Source organism: Leuresthes tenuis, unplaced genomic scaffold (assembly GCF_036924035.1).
Source record: "Leuresthes tenuis unplaced genomic scaffold, fLeuTen1.0.hap1 SCAF_16, whole genome shotgun sequence".
NCBI classification, from domain to species: Eukaryota; Metazoa; Chordata; class Actinopteri; order Atheriniformes; family Atherinopsidae; genus Leuresthes; species Leuresthes tenuis.
Window position 1 is genome coordinate 3,549,317 of NW_027325370.1, and position 22,959 is coordinate 3,572,275.

The window sequence follows — 22,959 nt, forward strand, 5'->3', positions numbered from 1 at the left end:
ATATGTCTGCACAAAATGCAATAAATCTAAATACTTTTAATACAAGACTTAGAGGCACGAGTCATCTTTTGTGGAAGTGTTTGCTGTGTGACTGACAGGAAACTGGTCAGAGGCTGCTGCAACTGATAATTTGTGGCATCTGAGTTCTGCAGTGATCCTGTAAGAATTATAGAAAACTTGATAAATTCCTAAAATGGTGAAGATCCCCTCCAGCAATCATCAATTCCCATAAAGCTCATCTGCATTACTGAGACGTTTTGGCCAAGATTAAAAACTCAGGACTCAGTTTTGATAACCTTGCCCTCTTCAACCCTGCAAATAGATCATTCTACTCCCCCCCAGAACTGAGCTGGCCTTCTGAATAAGTATACTGGGACCTTTACCATCTGTGTTTCCTTCAAAAGAGAAGAACAGTCTGTAAAGTTGCACTCCTTGCCTCTCCTTTTCCTGTAACAAAAGTATTTCCAGGTATTGACTCTCTTCTATCAGTTTTCTCTTCCTATTATGTTAGTCACTAAAGAGACACACTTAAGACAAAAAGCAGCATGCTGAGAGCAATTTGATGACTCTTTTCCAGTTTCATTTTACATCTCTAACAGCGTTCTGCAGAATGAGATGGTGTTTATAAAGTGTTTGTGAGTCTGCTGCTGTTTAACATCCATATTGTACAAATCTCAGTGAACTGGAAAATGATTTGACTTTCTTTGAGGGTGAATGGATCGATAATGTTACCGCTCACATAGCAACTTTACCTGGACATCTTGTGCACAAATAGTCAGTGTCACAACGTGAATTCAGCAAAGAATGCTGATGTTTCATAAATGTTTATGATGAGGGACAAAGTCCACACAGTTACATCTCTCTGGGAGGAGAATAGCTTTGTGCTTGTCTGAGTGACAGCAGCCTGGACCAATGTCTCTGACCCGTCTTATCTGAACAGAGATAATCCAGGCTGCAAAAGAACCAAATGCTCCAGAGAGTTGTGAGGATGAAGACGCATTCGGCCAGCCTTCGGGTGAGGTTACCTGTGTTTGTGTTTGTCACTGAGGTGATTTTTGTTGCCCTGTATGCTGCCTTCGTCACCTACGATGAGCATGCCGATGCCCGTTTTCAGACCAACCAGACAAACCCAATGCACAATGCAGTGTACAGGGACTACCCCTTCTTTGCAGACATACAGGTCATGATATTCCTCGGCTTTGGATGCCTCCTGGCATTTTTCCGACTCTATGGCTTCGGGGGGATGGTTTTTAACTTTCTGACTGCCACATTTGCCATCCAGTGGGCAGTTCTGGTGCAGGGTTACTTCCAGTTCTTCCATGACGGTAAGATCCACCTCGGAGTGATCAATCTCATAAATGCTGAGTTTGCCTGTGCTGTGGTGCTGATATCTTTCGGGGCGGTACTGGGGAAGACCAGCCCATTGCAGCTGCTGGTTATGGCTCTGCTGGAGGTGCCGGTGTTTGCAGTCACAGAGTGGGCCGTGCTGGAGTTTCTGAAGATCAACGATGCAGGAGGCTCTATTCTCATCCATCTGTTTGCCTGTTATTTTGGTTTGGGTGTCACTTTTGTGCTGTACAGGCCTAGTTTGAATGAAGGTCATGCAAAGGAGAACACCAGCTACCAGTCTGACATCCTGTCTGTGATGGGGACATTGTTCCTGTGGGTGTTCTGGCCCTCCTTCAACTCGGCATTGACCCTGAAAGGAGATGACCAGCACAGGGCCATCGTCCACACCTTCATCGCCCTCTGCGCCTCCACACTCACAGCCTTTGCTCTCTCTGCCATGCTAAACAAAAATGGCAAACTCACCATTGCTGATGTTCAGAACGTGACCCTGGCAGGAGGCGTGACAGTCGGGGCGTCTGTGGATATGATGATCTCGCCTGCGGCTGCGTATGCTCTGGGTATGATGGGCTGCGTGGCGTGCATGCTGGGTTACAAGCACCTGAGCCCCTTCCTGGCACGGCACTGCAGGATCCAGGATCAGTGCGGGATACATAACTTGCATGGACTAACAGGACTTATATCATGTGCCGCAGGGATCTGTGCCATACTGATGGCTGACGAGGATGTTTACTGCCCCAGTTTGTACGAGATCTTTACCCACAGAGCACCAGCAGACGGAGACCCCAAGCTGAAAGAGCTCCAGATGTTGATCCCAGGCTTACGGTCAGGTTTGGGGAGGACAGCCCGCCAACAAGCTCTTTTCCAGGTCGCTGCTATGTTCTCAACGATAGGACTATCAGCACTGGGAGGCATCCTGACAGGATACGTGTTGAGGCTGCCATTCCTCGCACCACCTTCTGATGATTACTGTTTTGATGATGAGCTGTTTTTCGAGGTTCCCCGAGACTATGATTCACCACTCAGACCCAGAAATTCCATTACTGCTGATGTGTAACAGCCGAGTCTGTCGGTGCATTCAGCTGTCAGTAACACAAAAAGAAGTTACCTGCAATTGATGGTAAAGATTATTGTGCTGACAGTTTGTGTGACACTAACCATCAACACTTTAAATATGTTACTATAGTGATCGCATGGAAGCTCAATCTCTTTTTCCTCTGTTATTCGTGCTGTTATTCAATATTAAACGCAATCAGAAGACATCCAAACGGAAAGGTATGTGTGTCCCTGGTGGTCTAGTGGTTAGGATTCGGCGCTCTCACCGCCGCGGCCCGGGTTCGATTCCCGGTCAGGGAACAACGCTTTTAGTGGACTGGATCGTGTAGTGGTATGATTGCCACCTTTCATGTAGGAGATCTGGCTTCAAATCCCCTGTATGAAAGGTACTATCTCCAGTAGGGGTCCTTAAGCAAGACCCCCTTACCCTACCTGCCTACCTGTAAGTCTCTTTGGATAAAAGCATCTGCTAAATGCATAAATATAAACATACAGCATACTGACCCCAAATAGGCTGCGTTTGTTACTTTGATTTAAAAAAAGTTGGAAGTTCTTCCTAATATTCACTAGATGGCGACGCAGAGCTGTCAAACTAATCCAACTCATGCTGAAAGGTGATTTTTCACGTATGTTTGGGCCATCAGAGGCGGTCATTTGGAGGAACAAGGTGCTGCAGGCACCGCAGTATGGACCTCGACCAGGTGTGTAACCAATCAGCACGTTTAAATGTATATGAATATGAAGATATATGTTAGGAAGAAAACATCTTTTAGGGTTTTATTTTGATCCCATATGTGATGTAAGTGTTATTATTCAGATTTTCTCAGGAAACCTCTGTGTTTTCAGTTAATTCTGTATAATTTTACATTGAACTATATTTACTCTGTTACTTGTAATCATTTAACTCCATAAATACAAAGGAATGTGTGAGGCGAGAAAAACTCTGTGTCCAAAAAAGAATAAAATGCAAATGAAAAGAGAATGAAGTGACAGCAAATCATTTTTAATCTATTTAACTGAAAATGGACAATATACTAAAAGTTTATTTTCTTTTTTTTTTTCAATTTATGCTAATAAATAATCAGGGAGGGGTTGTCCAGTCTGTGCATGGGTAAATAAGGCAACAATTTAAGACTTTTCCTAAAGACTGTTGTCACTGAACGCTGTTTATCACTGAAGCACACATGGAAATGAAAGATCTATCATGTAAAAAAAGAAAACATTTAGAATCACGATCCACTGCTTCGGTCAAAGGCTCCTTTAACCCTTTCATGCATGAATTATGAAAGCCTCAGTCAAGATTTTTTTTCCCAAGTGTTTTTATTTATTTTTAGGCATAAAAAGAACACTTTATTATTATTTTTTTGCACCAATTATTTAAGGAGTTACTGGTCATCGTGCATCTGAGGAACAGAAACACTTTAGTGGCCTATGTGCAACTTTGACAAAAAAAAGAAACATTTATTATGATAAAAAATATAATTTTATTTCTGTTCACTCAAGTGGAGAATCGTGCGTGAAAGGGTTAATTAAGAGTTTGTTTACTGAGATCCCCATTAGGTGGTTTTTCAAATCCATTTGTGACAAATACAAACCATTTACAAATAATACAAACTTATTACATGACACCAAAAATAAATAAGAAAACATATACTTAATACGTACACATACAAACAAAACTTATACAACAAATACCAAACCTGAACACTACCAGCTCCAACATTGAATCATTATACAAAGATACCCAGAGCCACTTTACAATGGTCAAAATTAAGATCTGAATAATAATCTCTTAGTTTCATTTTAAAACTGACCATGTTTCTTTGTTGTGTAACATAATTTGGGAGCTCATTCCACTCCTTCGTAGCTCTATATAATACTGTACACTGAGAAAGAGCCCTTGGTAAAATAAAATAACCTCTAGCAGCATGTCAAGTAGCATAATTATGTATGTCTGAACTAAAAGATCATTTTCTGTATTAAAAAATGGCATTTTTGTTGTTAAAATGTTTCTAAGAAATACCCTCCACAGATACAACAATCTATGCTTAACATCCAAGAGTGAGGTGAAAATGGTGAAAAAACATTGTGTGAACCCCAAGCTTTTTTGGAAATAAAGTATTCTTCGTAAATTTATTCAAATAATGGCGATGAAACTACTTCCTCAATGGGTATTTTCCTTTCTGTGTGATTCGCGGCCATGATACGAACTGCTCTTAGTCAAATGAAGTCCTGTTTTGTGCAGATGGGTGGAGCTTGGTTCCGGAAGGGGGCGGTAGTGAGTTCCAAACCGTGGCCTCTGCTGTTGAAAAAAAAAAGGAAATCAAAGAAGAGGAAGAAGACGAAGAAGACGGAAGGAGAGGGTCAGGCCACGACCTGCTACGATTAGTTGCTAATAGTTGGTGCGGAGAAAAAGGTTACATAACATCGAAAATTGTGACCTCATCTTAGATTTTGTGTCCTGTAAAGAGAGGCTCCTTGAAAGGAATTGTTTGAACAGCATATTAACCGTGATATATTGACTTTGGCACACCATTTCATCAATTTCAGACGGTAACGTCATTGTTTGCTAATTAAGCTAGCTCGTTGCCGCGGAAATGCTGTTAGTGGCCATGTTGGTTCTGTAAACTGAACGCCTATTTTTTTCATCAAAAAGCCATCTGCGCTCCTGCTATCGTTTCTGAGTAACTAGCTTTCACATCTATTTAATTTAACTACTATGTGCGTTTATTTGTGACTTTACTGGCAGGCTATTAATCGAAACTTAAGGCAAACGGGCCTCGATCTGAGCTGTTTGAAACGACGGCGATGAAGCTCACGAACGTGGCTAGTTAGCATTAGCTTAATGTCGCGTTAAACGCTGTATGACTTTGCCGACCTCTTAAATGTCACCGAGCTTAGTTCGAATCTGCCTCTTTAAGATCGATGTCCTTATTCGGGTATTTTGGTCAATAAATTACTTGTAATATTTATTGCGGAAATCTGAGAGATGTTTAGCAGACCCTTTGAAAGTCTTAGCCCTCTCGCCGTTAGCATCGGGCCTGTTTTTCTTGACTTTTCACGTATGTTTGTAAGAGCAATGATTGTAAATTTTTTCTCTTGTGTACAGGATCAATATGGCTGATGACTTTGACGTTGAGGCCATGCTGGAGGCTCCTTACAGAAAGGTGGGTTGAGAGTTACAGAAACTAGGCCTGCATCACTGATATAATCCTTTGTGTAACTCTATATTTGCTGTTGTGAAGAAGTTTACTTGAATGTTGTGTGGTGTGATTGAGTATTAAAAACGCAATACAGAATTATAAATAAATCCACATCTATCTCTCTTTATAGACTTCCCTAATGATATCTCACCTCTACTCCCATGAATTCATCTTTGATTCCACTGTGAACTGTGAAAAAAAAGGAAGGTAGTTATTGCGCATATACTGATGTACTGTGGTTCACTTTAGGAGTAAAAGAGATTCAACCTAGATCATCCAATCCCTATTCGGTTGCAACAAGGTGAATGCCAATGGTTCATAAGCGCATCTTTACCTACCCAGCAAAGGAGGCAGTATTCAGATTTACAGTCTGCATCTCTGTGCTGGTCCAGAACGTTGAGTCCTTCTCATGAGGAGTTAAGATTCTTCTCATTCAATGGGAAAAAGTTGTTTTCTCACAGGTATATTTTTGTCAGCTTTATGTATTTTATCTCAACTAATTCTCTCTTGGCAAGTGTATGTGTACAAACTTGCTTGTATTCACCTTTAGATTGATGACACTTAGTTTTATTCTTGTCTCCAAGTGACAAACTTTGATTATTTTGCCCATATTTTCTGGTTTTGCTGTGCAGTGTAGATTTTTCTCTTCTCTTCTTTTCTTTCTTTTATTTTGCCCGTGAATATGAATACTGCCTCTTTGCCTTAGTCAGCTGTAATGTGAATCAGCTTCTTCTTTTTTTTTTTTGCATGCTACACAAAACCACATATGTTAATATTTGAGAATGACTGTAAAATAATACTATCTAGTGTCATTGTTTGATAAAAGAATGCATTTAAAGTAGTTATTATATCCTTCTGAAGTCAAAAGGCTGTAAGTATTTAATAATGCAGACTACAGATAATGGTAGTGTAACAGGTGGCTGATTTGAATCTTTTTATTTATTTTCTTGGGCGTCAATATTACTAAGAAGTGTGAATCCCTGTTTGCTTCAGGGCAAGATGTGTGACAGAGGTGGCATCGAGCTCTTACAGTCCAAGAACGAAAATGGGTGAAGATCACTGGACTGACACCAACCACACAGGATCTCTTTTAGTGGCCATGGGCCATGCGTGGTCACATGATTAGGCACAAATAGTGGCATTGGTACGACCTGTTAGAAGGGGGAAATGGTGGAGATGACCTGACACTTGTCAAAGCTTCCTGAACTCTGCTAATATGTTGGAAACTCCCTTAACTTTGCATTGTTGCATTAAGTACTGAGCAGCTTTGTAAAATGTGGGATGGGAAGCTATTGGGGGGGTGGCAGCACACTGTCCATGCTTGGCAGTAGAAAGTTTGTATTATTATTATAATTATTAATTGAATATATTCTACATTTTCTCTTGTCCCACCCCACCCCCTTTTACCTTGACGACTCTAAATGTTTCATCTACGTCCTCATGATGTTCTTCTATAAACCTTGCTTAGGATGAGAACAAGTCCTCTCATGCCAACGGACACGATGACCACAAGAAGTAAGTTTTCAATATCTGCTGTTCAAGAAAACTAATTCAGTGACTGATTTTTAGCACTTTAATGCATTTATCTGTCAGTAAAGTATGGATGGAAGTGTTTAGCTTGTAAATCTTCTTTTTTCTTAAGTAGCAAAGCCAGATGTAGTCGTGTCCCGTCAGAGTTTGACCTGTGGCTTGTTCCTTCAGGAAAAGGAAGAGCCGAAGCAGGAGCCGAAGCCCAGGCTCAAAGAAGAAGAAAAGCAGAAGCAGGAGCAAAGACAGGAAGAAGAGCAAGAAGAGGAGCAAGAGCCGAGAAAGAAAACGCAGCCGCAGCAGAGAGCGCCATCGCAGCCGCTCCCGCAGCAAGGACCGGTCTGGGCGGTACAAAGCCCGCAGGAGCCCCATGTACGTGAATCCTTTAGCTGCAGGCTTCTGTCTGGTTCCTGCAGCCGAGTAACCGGTCCTCACAAAGCTCAATGTTCCATTGATTATTCCCTTATGACACCATGACTGTAGCAGACATTTTTAAAATCCTTTTCACATAACAGACTTAAACGGAGCTCAGTTCTTCCTGTAATGCATCAAAGACTTTTGGGCTGGTTTGATGGTCATTTCTGCTTCTTTCGTTTCAGTCGGAAACGTTCCAAAAGCCGGAGCCCTGTGAAAAAAGAGAAGAGTCCTGTCAGGTATGGTGAACCTTTTAGGCCCTTTTGTACTGTTCCACTAAATGAAAACATCTTAGTTGTGTTTGGAGACGTTTTAGTGCTCATTTGGGAGAAGTTGTGATGCTTTCCAGTTTAACTCTTTGTTTGTCGTTCTTCCCAAAGGCAACCCATTGACAATCTAACCCCAGAGGAGAGGGACGCCCGCACAGTGTTCTGCATGCAGCTTGCTGCCAGAATCAGAGCTCGAGACCTGGAGGATTTCTTCTCAGCTGTTGGAAAAGTACGCTGATGTTCCCCCTCTCGGCTTATAGAAACCCACCAGCGTTCATGTAGAAACAGTCTCTAAAAGTTTGACCGTTTTCCCTCCACAGGTCAGAGACGTGCGAATAATCTCGGACAGAAACTCTCGGAGATCAAAGGGTATCGCATACATCGAGTTTGTCGAGTCGTCGTCTGTACCGCTGGCAATTGGACTCACTGGCCAGAGGCTTTTAGGCGTGCCCATCATCGTCCAGGCCTCTCAGGTCAGTAACACGTCTTTGATGGGACGTTTGCATCAGAAAAAGCCTTTCCAGGCATGCTGGGGGGTGCAGAAAACGTCACTGGTGTTGATTAAACTTTCCGTGCATTCGCAGGCAGAGAAAAACCGAGCTGCTGCTGCAGCTAATAACCTGCAGAAGGGCAGTGCGGGTCCGATGCGTCTCTACGTGGGATCGCTGCACTTTAACATCACCGAAGAGATGCTGCGAGGGATCTTTGAGCCGTTTGGAAAGGTGAGGAACCTGCTCCACGAGGCACTTGGGTCACATTTGTGTGGATGCATTCATCACAGTCTGCACTGCTGTGTTTTGTTTCCAAAGATCGAAGGAATCCAGCTCATGATGGACAGCGAGACCGGGCGATCCAAAGGATACGGCTTCATATCGGTAACCTGAAGCTGCTGCTGTGTGACGGGGCTGTTGGTGTTGGCTGCCGGGTTCGCTCTGAGCGCTTCTCTCTTTTTAGTTTGCAGATGCAGAGTGTGCAAAAAAGGCTTTGGAACAGTTGAACGGCTTCGAGCTGGCCGGGCGGCCCATGAAGGTGGGGCATGTTACGGAGCGCTCAGACTCATCAACAGCCAGCTCTTTCCTGGACAACGACGAACTGGAGCGGACCGGCATCGACTTGGGCACAACAGGGCGCCTCCAGCTCATGGCTCGACTAGCAGAAGGTTTGTTATATCTGACTCTAGGTTTTTATTTTGCTGTTGAGGAGAACCTGCTATATCCTGGTGTGATTGGTCCTTCATAGGAACTGGTCTGAAGATCCCTCCTGCCGCCCAGCAGGCTCTGCAGATGACTGGATCCATACCCTTCGGGAACATGGGTGCTCCAGCAGGTGAGAGCCGATGCGATGCACAGCGGTTTGTGTTTTTCCTTTGAAAAGTCTCTGATAGATCACTTCTCTTTCAGTTCCAGCTCCAAGCCAAGCTTTGAACCTCCCATCCCAGCCCCTGGCCACACACTGCCTTCAGCTGTCCAACCTGTTCAACCCACAAGCGTAAGGACGTCGTCATTCTGCCCAGCTTGTTTACGTTAGCCCCGTTTTAGGAGTGTTCTCAGGTCCTAACGCTCGTTTCTCCTCAGAGAAAACGATCCCGGCTGGGCCTCCGAAATCCAAGATGATGTGATCGAGGAGTGCAACAAACACGGGGGAGTTGTGCACATCTATGTCGATAAGAACTCTGCTCAAGTAAGTCAAAGCATGTCCATCATCCAAGTCCAGGCGTTAGGTTGAATATCAGCGTTTTTTTAACAATATCACTCTCTGTTGCCAGGGTAACGTGTACGTGAAGTGTCCCTCTATACCTGCAGCAATGGCGACTGTAAATGCACTTCATGGCCGCTGGTTTGCAGGTATGTAGAGTAAATCCACCCCGATCAACAGGAAGTTTGCATCTATAAATGATTCACATTCATTTGTTTCCTCCCCCCCTCCTCCACCAGGTAAAATGATAACCGCCGCCTACGTTCCTTTACCAACCTACCACAACCTCTTCCCAGATTCAGTAACCGCAAAGCAGCTTCTAATGCCTGCGCGCCGATAGTGAGCCGCGTGGAGGAGCCGGTGTACATACATTTGTTTGCATTCATAGAAGTGTCACTGAAGCAGAAGCGTTGACATTAGTTGGCTGTGTGTAATAAAGTGGCCTCACATTCACCATTGAAATGTAGAAAATCCTTTTTCTTTTTTGAATTTTGTGGGTTTGTGTTGTAAACTACCACTGAGGAATATCTCCAGGTATCTATTGGTCTGTATGTTTTTAAATATTACCGTCTTACCTGCTTGTTAAAAATCAACAGTTTTTAGATATGAATACATTGCAAAAAGTTCCAGAAATGTTGGGTTAACGGGCCTTAAATGCCAAAAGTATATCAATGTCAATAATCCTTTGTAACTTTATACAGCCATAATTTCTTTTTTTTTGTATGAAGGATTCCAATAAATTTGGCGACTTCAATTTATTTTGCTTTTCTCCCCGTTTTGGGGCGTTTGTCAAATCCAGGTTCAATTTGAAATGCCTCTGTGATTAAAGTCTTAATTACAGCATTGGAGCCGTTTCTCCGTCGACTCTTTTTAACTCTTTGGACAAGTTTGTGCTCGTTCGGTTCATTTCACTCATTTATTTACGGATTAACAATCAATGCCCAGGTTGCAGCATTTGACCCACAAAAACATCTGGAAGTGGTTGCTGCATTAATTCGGCACTAATGACACATTTAGCGTATTCTGTTGCTCAACTCGGTTAATTTCGCTCATTTATTTATGGATTAACCTGCTGGAACTGCGGTAAAACCAGCCGTCATACTGTTTTATCATGCTTTTCTGATCGGTACCAGAGGTTCTGCAGGTCACCTTATTATCAGGCCCCTCAGCTGATTAACTGAAACTAGAACTGCCATGATTAATTCGACATGGCTGCTGCTTTTGGGCTGTAAACGTGCACATATGCCCGTGATGTCAGTCCACTTTGTGCAGGAATCTCATGTTTTACAAGCCTTGATCAATCAAGATTTAAGTAACTTTTCTTTTCCCTTCAAGTAGTCATTGCATTTGGATCTTTAGAGGTTTATGTTGCTGTTTAAGTGGCTGGTGGAGAGCGCATGTGCACCCCTCACATGACCATGTTTTTATGTGGGGGGGGTTCCCATGGTGATTCAGTTTATGCATTTGTTACAGTTTTGACCACTGACCAGCCTTGAATAAAAGAGGGAGTTGTTTTTGTCCCCCCCTCAGGTTCAATTCAATTAAATTTTATTTATAAAGCGCCAGATTACAACAATCGTTATCTCAAGGCACTTAAGTAAAATAGTCCAATTCAAGCCAATTGGAATTCAATTCATTGTAATCATAATCCAATTAATTCATATAGAGAGCATTTGACCTACAAAAACATCTGGGAGTGGTTGCTGCATTAATTCGGCACTAATGACACATTTAAGGATGTTAAACACGACGGTTGCTTGCATTTCTGGGGTTTTTTGTATGTAAATGCAGAGAATAAAATGCCAGCCAGACAGTGCAGCTATTTTCAGTCATTTAGCCTTAATGCAGTGAGATCTGTCTCTGCCTATTTAAATATTACATTCCCCTAATAGCTTCCAACATAACATCTGGAGACCTTAACCTCAGTGACAAACTACCCCGGCGTTCTGGTATTTAATGAGTGAAAGAACCACGTCTGAATGTGGTTTTATTCATCTGGTGTAGAAAGTTAACCATAAATCCAGTGTTTTATGCATCTGGTCCATCGTGTTGCTTTCGCTGTGCTCTAAAAGTGTGACGGCGCTCCTCTAAACTCCTGCTACACTGAGCAGAGACGCATTTTCATTGGGTTTGATGTTTCTAAAGGTCATACATGGAAAACAAGACAGACTGGAGTGAGTTCCAGGACCAGGAAGTACCTCTGACATCACAATATGCAGAAAACCTTTCCAGAAACGACTAAACGCACCAATCAGCCATGACAACAGGTAGAGGAGCACTGCTCAGTGTGTCGGGACAAAGGATATCCTCTGGCTGCATGTCAGAGCGGTCCGAGCTGGGTATTTATGTCCCTGCTGCTCATCCCAGTGAAAAATGCAACATATCCTCATCACATTCCGTTAAAAGACAAAATAAATGAATAAATTATGACCTTTTTCCTCTAAATCTATTCAACTGAGAGAAGCTTACAGGGACGAGGCAGCAAAGAGTCCAAAGCAGGGATATAAAGCATTTAAATGCTGTTTCTGGGCACAGATTAAACTGGAACTCGCATGTCTTCGCTGCACCTGGAGCGTTTCTTTGGCTCGTTCAGGAGCGTGTCCAAACAGGGCAGAGGCGGTCAGAAAAGGCTGAAAGCACAGCAAGCTGCGCCACAGATGCATTTAACAAAAGACATAAGACGGGTTTAATGCATACAGCGGAAACTTTATCTTCTAACAAAAGATATTGCAACAACAAAATAGCTTTAACTTCAGTTAACTTTTCACTGGCAATTAGATTCTTTTCTTTTTTCCCCCCTCAAACATTGTACTGAACAGTCTTCCCCCTCCTCTTCCAGAACCTTGCTGACACCTGGAAAAAAATGGCATGGTTAGGTCATTTGAGGGAAAACGTCTGAGCTGGACTTGTTTGATTTCAGTAAATAACGCAACTTAAAGCCAGCGTTTGCCAAATCCTTTGGGATCAGCAAAGACGGGGTTCGCTTTTCCAGATAAATAGAAATAACAAGCAGAAACAATAAGAAGAATAAAAGGAAAGAGCAGCTTAGAGGAAGGTACGACTAACACAATTAATGCAAAAAAAACTTGTGCTGCTTCCTGTTGTCCTGCCAGAGAAGCCGTGCCCCAGAGACTCGTAAACAATCTGCATTTCGTGAAATTATTGTGTCTGATCTTTATCTCGTTCTGATGGCAACATTTTTATAGTCTGAGGAGAAGGTTTCGGACAGGATGCTCGGACCAGAAAGCACTCCGTGAGGCACATGGAGGAGGCAACGATGCTCTGAGGGTCATCCCAGCAGGGTGCTTCCCCCAGGATGAGCCCCCAGTGATCAGGAGGATGCACTCTCAGTATCTCATGACCTCAGACTCCTGTCGGCTCCTGAAACTCGGAGCGACCAATAACCTCAGCTTCAGCGTAAACGAGAGCAAAGATAGGATTGTGGGTTTAAGAAAGACCAGGAATAAGACAAGATGACAGTCAACTGAGGCTGTCTGCAAGAAGGGAGACTCGGGTTCTTCAGGAAGATGTGGTCCTCGAGTGTTTGCAGCAACATGTTGCATCTCCATCAACCTGTGGTGGAGAGTCCAGGCTGCGGGGGCAGCAGAACCAGTGACTCAAAGAAGAAAGAAGGCTGGGTTCAGCTCCGGAGCCCCTGGTGCCGATACAAAGGCTGCTCGACATAATGATGAATAAAAATCCTTCATTATGGAGCAGTGAAAGGCCAAAGTTAGGACCACCGGGAGACCAAAACAGGTCTAAATGTTTAGCATCAAATCTCTTCAGCAAACTTAGTGCAGTTACTCTCCCATTTATTCAGGTTTGCATGGTGATTCTAATCAAAACACAAAAAAAGTAGACGCAAATTCTATTTCTACACTTTACTCCGGCATGAGCATTTTTGCCAGCATCATCTGGCAGTCTTTCCAGAACTTTAATATGTCAAATCCAGCCTGTGGATGTGTCACAGGCTGAAAAACAAAAAAATAAATCACGAAATGACATCCAACCGTCTCATCACACAGAGCCACAGCCCTCAGATGAAAAATCCCAGAGCGCTTCCTGCAAATGGTGGATGTTGTGTAGTCAACAGTGCTGCAACGGAACGTGTTGCTGACCTGAAAGGGCTTCACTTCTTTGGGGAACACTCTTTGGCCTGGTGAGCCTGCAGCACAGCAATAGCCTCATCCACCTGCACAAAGGACAGGAAGGAATACGTCTTCAGCTTTAAATCACCTTAATAAAAGAAACTCAAGCTACAGCCAAACTGTGGCTCTCTCCAAAGGTAACGACACGACTTCAGCAATCAGAAGATCTGCTGCAGGAGAAGCAAACTAGTGTGCATTTACAGTATTCTACACAAACAAATCTGAGACTTTCATGAATTAAGTCAGTCATTAAACGACTGATTAAATAACCACCAGCCTCACAACACGTAATGAGAAATGTCAGCGAGGGATGGACGATAATATGCCTTCGAGTTGAGGGACTCGGGTGACTCCAGCATGTGCAGCAGCTCTGAATTGTCGATCTCCAGCAGCATCCCAGTGATCTTTCCTGCCAGGTTGGGGTGGAGGGCATGAATCAGCGGGTACAGTCGCTCCCCTGATACAGCAGAGAGAGGGAAGAGTGAGGACAAATGCACGCAAAGCGCCTCGAAATGCACGGAGGAAAAAGCAGAAGCGAGCGCTGCCAAACCAAGAAGCTGTTTCTGGTCCATGAGCGGAGCTGCAGCCAGCATCGAGGCGGTGAGCGGCTCCAGGCCCGGATGGTGCACCGGTGGCTCCGTAACAGGCACAGGAACAACCTGGGTGCAGAACAGTTTACTTTGGCCTGAGCTGATTAGCATTAGACCCATTTCATTCTCAAGCAGGGACAAACCCACAGTTGCTGCACTTCTACTCATTTGAAATCTCCACTTGGTGCCATTATGGCAGCTGCCCATCCTCCGATGTGCACACAACATCCTCACATATCCCATAATGCCTTATAAAAGGACTACCCTGTTGGTGCTGGCAGCTCAGAATAAGAGAATGAACACAGCAGAGCGGTACCTGAGGTCTTGTCCCGGGTGCAGGGACGGTAACAACATGCAGAGGGTTCCTCACTGCAGACGAATACTTGTACTGACCGCCTCTGGGCGCACCGAGCACGTCAGTGCGCCCGCCGACAGTCTGAGTCCCAATGTTATCTACAGAGAGACGCCACGTGTCAAACAGCAGCGTCCACATCAACGGGACCGTGAGGAGAACGGAGCTCAAGCTGTGAAGTTGGGAGTTAGGTACTTGTTTTTTGTGTGGAAGTTACGATGCGTGGAGCCTGAGTGGAGGCCTGTCTGACTGTGGTAATGGTGCTCGGTCCACGACGAGGAACAGAACCGCCGGCAAAATGGGTCGAGTAGGGGCCTGAAAACATCACGACCACATCTATACATCAGAGTCCGTGCGGCAGATTCAATTAGATCCAGATGTGGCTACAACAAACTCACCCTGTGGTCTTGGTGGCTGTCCTGTCGAACGAGGAACTGCTCTCATGTTACTGACAGCACTGTGGTTGTAAAAGGAGCGAGCAGGAGGCTGCAAAGGAAGGAAAGGAACGTAACTCAGCAGCAAGGCGTGCAAATTAACCACTGGATCGTGCAGACAGACGACAAACTGGAGCGTCAGCTGCATATCAGACTAAAACCAACATTTAAGGGTTTTATTCACATGTTCAATCTGCATTTGCCTTCACCAAAATAAAAATAGAATCAGAAAAAAATGATTACCCAGAATGCAGCAGTGCAGAAATATCTTTAATCTATTTTCCCAACACCACAAAATACTAAAACGCACCAAAGAAGTGGTCTAATTCCCCCTTTAAGCCTGTTTAAGCCTCCATACCTGCATCACTGTCATGTAGTATCCAGACTGCTGGTACGAGTCGATGATTGGACTGCTCATGGTTCTCAGGGTAGCAAGTCTCTGCATGTACTTATTGGTAAGAATGGCTTTACGCTCCTCCCTCCGCTGAGCCAGAGCAACGTACAACGGCTTGGTCGCAACAATTCTGCCGTTCATCTCAGTCACTGCTTTTGTCGCCTCTTCAGGAGAAGAGAAGCAGACGAACCCGAAGCCTTTGCTTTGGCCGCCATCGGTCATCACCTGAAGTTCAGAGACGTTCGATGTAAATGACACGAAACCAACCAAACGGGCTCTTTAAAGGGGAGCTCCGGTATTTTTAAACCTGGACCTTATTTCTGGCATGAAATACGTTCATCTAGAGAACAGTTTGGTGAAAGTCGGCGTCCTTCAGAAGATATTTAGATAACTGGAGATCCATATAACGGAGTGAACGGGTCATAAAGAGGATGCAGCCTCTAAATAAGGCATTATCTGTCTTTATTTCACCAATACTTTAAGAAGAATGAATGAATGAACGTGTGCTATAGCTCTGTTAGCTCATAGCTGCTGTTATGTGGCTACTTGCAGCTATAGGAGAGCTAACGGAGGGATTTCTACACACTCGTCTACTGGGATGATGTCATCCACACACCCCCCTGTAGCACAGTTTATTCACTCCGTGCTCTGTGACAGTCGGCTAACTTCACACAGAGTTTGCTGCTGATAGTTTTGTGCAACATGGCAGGATATTTATCAGATTTTGACCACGTGAACGACAAATTTGATAACGCTGGACGTCTATAAGCCCCCCGATAGCCGCCAATAACAACAACACAGCAGCTATGAGCTAACAGAGCTATGAGCTAACAGAGCTATAGCACACGTTCATTCATTCATTCTTCTTAAAGTATTGGTGAAATAAAGACAGATAATGCTTTATTTAGAGGCTGCATCCTCTAAGCCCCGTTCACTCCGTTATATGGATCTCCAGTTATCTAAATATCTTCCGAAGGACGCCGACTTTCACCAAACTGTTCTCAGTGAGTAGATGAACGTATTTCATGCCAGAAATAAGGTTTAAAAATACCGGAGTTCCCCTTTAAACACTGTCCAAGCTCTGTCCTGAGCAGTCCGTTGTACATGACACCCACCAACGGTTGATATTTTTGATCGTTTGATGTTATTACTGTACTGCCATTACCTTTTCATCAGCCGTACAAACATTACCTTTGCACTCGTGATGGTGCCATAAGGATAAAACTCCTTCCGGAGTCTTTCATCGTCTATGCTGTCATCCAAGTTCTTCACATATAAATTCACCCCCTGTAATCGGAGAGAGTCCAAATTCAGCAACTAAGGGGGCAGGAATTCACATTCTGCTGAACGGGGATCTTTAAATCTTCAGTGAACATTACTGAAGCTTTCATTAGCAGAACCAACTCCAGACGTTACTACAGTTTCTACACAGCAGCACCTGATAGCGTTGGATGCGGTCCTGCTTGATCTGGTCAAACTTGCGCTTCAGCTCCCCCTGGCGCTCCAGACGCTTCTGAGCCCGACCGACGTAGATGACCTTGCCATTGATCTCCTTTCCATTCATTTCATCAACGGCCTGGGAAACGAGAGTGAGTCGCATCAGCAGGTCGCCTTTAAAGGAGACCGTCACTCTCCCACAGTTACAGGTTTATAACAAACTCAACTCTTCACAGGTTCTACGCTCTGTCCCGCCACTCAAAACCAGCCCAGAGATCAGAATCAAACAATCAGGATTCAACTCAAGCCCGGATGCTTTCAAATCATTTCGGTCCGTTTGATATTGATGAGTGGAAGTGGATTGGACTCTTTTTTTTGGAATAAATGTAAACAGATAAAAGGTTTCTTACATGCTTAGAGTCTGACTTGGTCATTTAATTGGACCGCCGTCCTCGTCCCAGAACACATGCACAGCAGCAGAATCTAATCCTAAACACAAGCACGTCTGTTTCCCCGATCAATTTACATAAAGCTCAATTCAATCCAGAGGCCCTCTTCTCGTTACTTAAATGGTAGATTTGTCAATTCATGGTGCGTCTAGAAAAAATAAATCAGGATTTTATTAGAACAGAGTAACAGTCGAAACTCAGAGCCTTGAAGTGAGAAAACTGTTCAGAAACAGGCAGAACCTGTATATTACAGGATTATTCATTATCCTGCAATCACGATGCAAGACGTCAGGATTAAACTGAATACTTTTTTAATCCTAAAGAGGAATTATACTGTTGCAGTATTAAATAAAAATCTAGTATTTACAAAAGCAAAAAAATAAACATGTAAACAACAAGTTTTCATCCCAACTCCAGCCACAGTCATAAAAATTATCTGTCGCGTTTGCTGCGTTTTCCCACGTTTGCCCCGTCCCCTGAACCCATCTCTCGGGTTCTCAGTGGCCCCGATCAAACGAGCTCGATGAGACCAGATGGAGACAGATGGAGCCTGACAAACACAACTTTGGAGCGTTCTCATGTGGCGATTGATGACAGCCAATGGAACCACTGATTTGCCTCAGATCTGAACTATTTGTCCGAGACCTCCAAGATTTACAGTGAATTCCGGACAATAAAGCACACCTGAATATAAGCCCCGCCCTCTCATTTTAAAAAGAAAATCCATTTTGTACTCGTATCGGCTGCACCGGATTATAAGCCGCGGGTGTCCACATTGTAACATTAGATATTTACACAGAAAGATGTTTTAAAAGGACCAGGAAAAGTCACTGATCGCCTTCTTCATCTTCCTCCTGCGCACTAAAACCATCAAAGTCGTCTTCTTCAGTGTCACAATCTCATCTCAGATTGATCACCTTTAATTTAAAAGCTGCATCATTTGCATTTCTTCGTTTGTTTTCTATGTTGAGGGTGAGCACAAATGACCGATTTATAACAATTTAGTAGTTTAAGTGTGTTTGATTTATTGTACAGTTTCACTGGACCGCTGTGAACTATTTCTTCATTTTATTGGTCAAATGTTACGAGGCAAAATGTTTTTGGCGGCATGAAAAAAAATATATATATGCTACTGGAAAAAAGTAGCAGCTTATAGTCTGGAATTTACGGTATCAGCATCGTAAAAAAACCCTGAAGAAACCAGAACCTGGCTTCAGTTAGAAGCGGCTAACAAGGTCAAGTAGTGTTTGTTAAAGGTTGGAAGAAAGGCGAGTTGAGCTAATATTTGGGCCAGTTAATAAGTTTAACAAATTACGTAGATAGGAACAACTCAAATTAATTAATGTTCGTGTTCCACTTAATTAAAAAAAATACTTTAGCTACTATTAGCCGCATTCGGACAGAGACGTTCTAAGAACTGTTCACCTCAAATTTAGTTCTAAGAACTGTCCTTCCCCGGGGGAACTGTTTCATTTTGCATTCACATAAGTCGGGGACCTCGACAGGGACTGATGTGACGCAGCCGTCTGCGACAGACGTGTTACTTTAGCGCCACTCAGCAACAGAACAGAACCCGGGAAAAGTAAGGAGAGAAGAAAACAACAGCACCAAGAAGCTAACATGGAGAGCGAGGAGGCCACCGTGTTCACGGTCTGCATGGCGGTGATATTAATCATGGACGATCACATCAGGCGTCTAAGATGGAGGCTGGAAGAGCTCACAGCAAGAGTCAGGAGACGGAGAATCCAGCAGCGGGCGATACTTCTTCGTTTCATGGAGGAAAGAAGGAGAGCAGAGCGCCGCAGACAAAGGAGACGAAGTTTAACTCATTAAACAGGCGCCGGTTGGGTCCGTGTCGTATGAGGAAACGTTTCAGACAAGGGGCGGAGCTACAGCCACCAAACACCTACGTCATGTTCCTGTGGAGCCCAGAAAAGACCCTGAAGGAGCTGAAATGGTTCCAGGAACTGAGGGCCGTGGTCTCTAGTTCCTGAGCAAAAAAACGGCCCTACTCCTGAAAAGGTTCTAGGAACTGCAAAAGGTTCCTACAGAGGGAATGCGCCAATATTTAGCACAATTTTCTTGGCCCATGGAATGCAATGAAAATGCCAAAAAAAGCAGCCAAGTGCTTCTCTTGGTGGTTTGCGGTGGCAGGACATAGAAACTCTGCACACGTTACCTTCTGAGCATCCTCGTGGTGAGCATAGTTAACAAAGCCAAATCCTCGTGAATGGCCCTTCTCATCTTTCATCACCCGCACACTGAGAGTCTTCCCTGAGGGAGGAGAGAAATCCCCAAAACAAATGAATTTTTAAAAAATAAAACCGCTGGCCACTGATCCAGGCATCCAAGAGAAGCAGGGTTTCTTACCAAATGCAGAAAAGACCTCCTTAAGGTCCCCATCAGTGTAGTCTTCCCCAAAGTTTTTGATGTAGACGTTGGTGAACTTCATGGCTTTGGTGCCGAACTCCACCTCTCTTTCCTTGCGCGACTTAAAGTGGCCGACGAACCTGAAGAAGAGAACCGAACCCCAGAAACCGAGACGACAGCAATTCCAGGGAGGAAAGACAGGAAGTCGGTTATAGTATTTACTGACTAATCTTTTTTTCTGCTTCCACCATGAATAAATGGTTTGATCCGTACAAAAGTCAACTGCTGAGCCCTAAAAAGAACAACGAACACAAAGGTGACAAGCCTAGACACAGATCCTACCTATTCGCTGACCTAACCTCGACGAACTGACAATTTTCCCACGGGAAACGGTCTTTTGGGTTGATGATGTCAGATTCCAACCGTTTACCTGTCTTTCCACTGAGACACACATGGAGAAGTCATCCTCATCATCAGAACTCAAACAGTTTCAACAGGCAACATTTACTGAGTCTGCGCTACTCTTTGCCTAAACTAAGTTTTTCAAACGGCTTTTGGTGCCAGTGTTTGAAGACTCGGGGTCAATCGAAGCGTACTCACACTTTCCTGTCATTCAGCAGCATCCCATTCATTGTTTCAATGGCACGGTTTGCAGCCTGCTGAGTCTCGAAGTGAACGAAGCCGTAGCCTTTGGATCCTTTCTCATCACAAACCACCTACAAAGGCAAACGCTTTGTATAATGCTAATTATAAGCTTTTCTTGTACTACTAACCATCGGCTAAACTCATTCAGAGCTGACCCAAGCCTGTTACCTTGCAAGACAAAATGTTGCCAAAGGCTGAGAAGGTGTCATACAGTGCTTTGTTGTCAATAGAATCATCCATGTTCTTGATGAAGATGTTTCCCACACCGGACTTCCTGAGTCCCGGGTCACGCTGAGACCACATTATTCGAATTGGCCGACCTTTGATGACATCATAGTTCATTGTATCGAGGGCGCACTCCGCTGAAACAACATAAAAAAAAACACCTCATTGCACAGAACAACATTAAAAGGGGAACTCCGGTATTTCTAAACCTGGACCTTATTTCTGGCATGAAATACGTTCATCTACTCACCGAGAACAGTTTGGTGAAAGTCTGCGTCCTTCAGAAGATATTTAGATAACTGGAGATCCATATAACGGAGTGAACGGGGCTTAGAGGATGCAGCCTCTAAATAAGGCATTATCTGTCTTTATTTCACCAATACTTTAAGAAGAATGAATGAATGAACGTGTGCTATAGCTCTGTTAGCTCATAGCTGCTGTTATGTGGCTACTTGCAGCTATAGGAGAGCTAACGGAGGGATTTCTACACAGGCACTCTACTGGGACCACTTCATTGACGCATGGCTGCAGCACAGTCATCGTTCACATTGTCAAAATCTGATAAATATCCTGCCATGTTGCACAAAACTATCAGCAGCAAACTCTGTGTGAAGTTAGCCGACTGTCACAGAGCACGGAGTGAATAAACTGTGCTGCAGGGGGGCGTGTGGATGAAGTGGTCCCAGTAGAGTGCCTGTGTAGAAATCCCTCCGTTAGCTCTCCTATAGCTGCAAGTAGCCACATAACAGCAGCTATGAGCTAACAGAGCTATAGCACACGTTCATTCATTCATTCTTCTTAAAGTATTGGTGAAATAAAGACAGATAATGCCTTATTTAGAGGCTGCATCCTCTAAGCCCCGTTCACTCCGTTATATGGATCTCCAGTTATCTAAATATCTTCTGAAGGACGCCGACTTTCACCAAACTGTTCTCTAGATGAACGTATTTCATGCCAGAAATAAGGTCCAGGTTTAAAAATACCGGAGTTCCCCTTTAACTGTGAGGGGAGGGGGGGGGGGGGGGATTGCTGTTTTAATCCCATTTATCACCAAGAACCTCAGCTCCATGCAGGACTGAGTTTCTAGTTTTAATGAAACACCAAATGGATTCTATACAACAACCAAACTATTGAGTGTGTTTGACTTCATCAGGAGTACTTCTGAAACATTTCAGGTTTATTCCATAGGATGTCGTTTCTTCGAGTTTATTACTTAAATATACCGTCACCATCAAATGGTCTTCTGCCTTTTTCTGATTGGGCTCTGAGCCAAAGTGTTGCCTTTTGGGTCCCATTGAAAGTTGCTACTTGTGTCTCTCAGCATGAGTAGAGTAATATTTCAGGTATAGTTTGTACCCACCACAGAAGCAACTTCCGAACCCCAAAAAAACTATTTTCTGTGATGGTGCAGCTTGTTCACCAGATTGATTAAACTGTAAGTGAATGCAGAGGCGGTGCTGTACCATCAGCTGGTTGCTGGAAGTTTATGTAGGCGTATCCCAAAGATCTGCGGGTAATGACATCACGGCACACACGGATAGACATGATGGGTCCAGCAGGAGAAAATTTCTGGTAAAGCATGGCCTCTGTAACATCAGGGTGCAGATCCCCAACATACAAAGAGGCGAGAGGGTACGCTGGTCCACTCCTGTTCATCTTGCAAGACAGCTAGATCAAGACAAAACGTGCATTTAAATGTCTTTACAGCCCAAAAATACACATTTTGTTAAGAATTCATCCAATGCATTAAAGTAATTTTAGTTTAACTCAATTACAGGTGCGTTTATCAGAATATAAATGCAGATGCAAGCACACCTCATGGGCTGCTTTGGTTAAAACCTGCATGCTCATGCACGTGTGAATATATTAAAACTATTTTATTTAAATATTAAAGCAGATGCTCAGTAGATTTATTAGGGTTACATCTTTCTGCTGTCTTGACAAATTAAATACAATTCGACTACATCCAATATGTTCACATATTTAAATCAAAACATCTCTGAAGCAAAAGCCGAGCAAGGAAATGTCAATTAAACAGTGCAGGGCGACGTTTATTTTATTGGTACTTAACTTGAGGAACTTTATATGAATCTACTCGTGTTTCAAGGATAAATATATAGCGTAACAAAATTCAACCGGATAAGACAGTGAAAAGGACATTTAATGAACCGCTTTGTATGTATTCCGCTGGAAAAGGCCTCAGAAAGGAAGTAAAGAAAAAGTTTAAACTACTTTTTTTTTTTTTAAAGAAATAAAGTTTTATCAGCCAACTATTTGTGGCGCAACTTTGTTCGAGTTTAGGGAGGAAAAAAAAGAAGATGGATCGACCTCCTGCGCAAAAACTTTCTGAGCTAAATAGCTCTAAGATGTACCAAAGGAGAAACCGATTAAACCGACCAGATGA

At 43.6% G+C, this 22,959-nt stretch overlaps 3 protein-coding genes and 1 non-coding gene across 6 annotated transcripts; 3 read left to right on the plus strand and 1 right to left on the minus strand.

Moving 5' to 3' along the window:
• Positions 1–988: 988 nt before the first annotated feature.
• On the plus strand, positions 989–2,404 carry rh50 (Rh50-like protein). The gene has a single exon (XM_072366434.1). It carries the CDS (start codon positions 989–991, stop codon positions 2,402–2,404), a length of 1,416 nt encoding a protein of 471 aa, XP_072222535.1.
• Positions 2,405–2,631: 227 nt separating this feature from the next.
• Positions 2,632–2,703, plus strand: trnae-cuc (transfer RNA glutamic acid (anticodon CUC)). The gene has a single exon. It is a non-coding gene; the product is annotated as a tRNA-Glu (tRNA).
• Positions 2,704–4,742: 2,039 nt separating this feature from the next.
• On the plus strand, positions 4,743–10,359 carry rbm39b (RNA binding motif protein 39b). 3 transcript variants are annotated; one of them, XM_072367802.1, is made up of 15 exons: positions 4,743–4,956; positions 5,513–5,570; positions 7,075–7,121; positions 7,308–7,505; positions 7,733–7,786; positions 7,928–8,045; positions 8,137–8,289; positions 8,401–8,538; positions 8,626–8,691; positions 8,771–8,975; positions 9,056–9,142; positions 9,217–9,304; positions 9,391–9,496; positions 9,582–9,660; positions 9,751–10,359. In XM_072367802.1, exons 2-15 carry the CDS (start codon positions 5,520–5,522, stop codon positions 9,849–9,851), a joined length of 1,491 nt encoding a protein of 496 aa, XP_072223903.1. In that variant the 5' UTR covers positions 4,743–4,956; positions 5,513–5,519; the 3' UTR covers positions 9,852–10,359. The 3 variants fall into 3 exon arrangements, with proteins under 3 accessions (XP_072223903.1, XP_072223904.1, XP_072223906.1); XM_072367803.1 differs by having other exon boundaries at positions 4,743–4,819; XM_072367805.1 differs by lacking the exon at positions 4,743–4,956 and adding an exon at positions 4,985–5,087.
• Positions 10,360–13,640: 3,281 nt separating this feature from the next.
• Positions 13,641–22,211, minus strand: pabpc1l (poly(A) binding protein, cytoplasmic 1-like). Its single transcript, XM_072367801.1, has 14 exons — positions 22,019–22,211; positions 20,499–20,692; positions 20,286–20,401; positions 19,686–19,825; positions 19,495–19,589; positions 16,868–17,005; positions 16,621–16,716; positions 15,394–15,654; positions 15,000–15,087; positions 14,797–14,916; positions 14,566–14,702; positions 14,210–14,318; positions 13,986–14,116; positions 13,641–13,703 (listed from the first exon to the last, which is right to left on the minus strand). The coding sequence occupies exons 1-14, from the start codon at positions 22,209–22,211 to the stop codon at positions 13,641–13,643; spliced, it is 1,881 nt and encodes a 626-aa protein (XP_072223902.1).
• Positions 22,212–22,959: the final 748 nt, after the last annotated feature.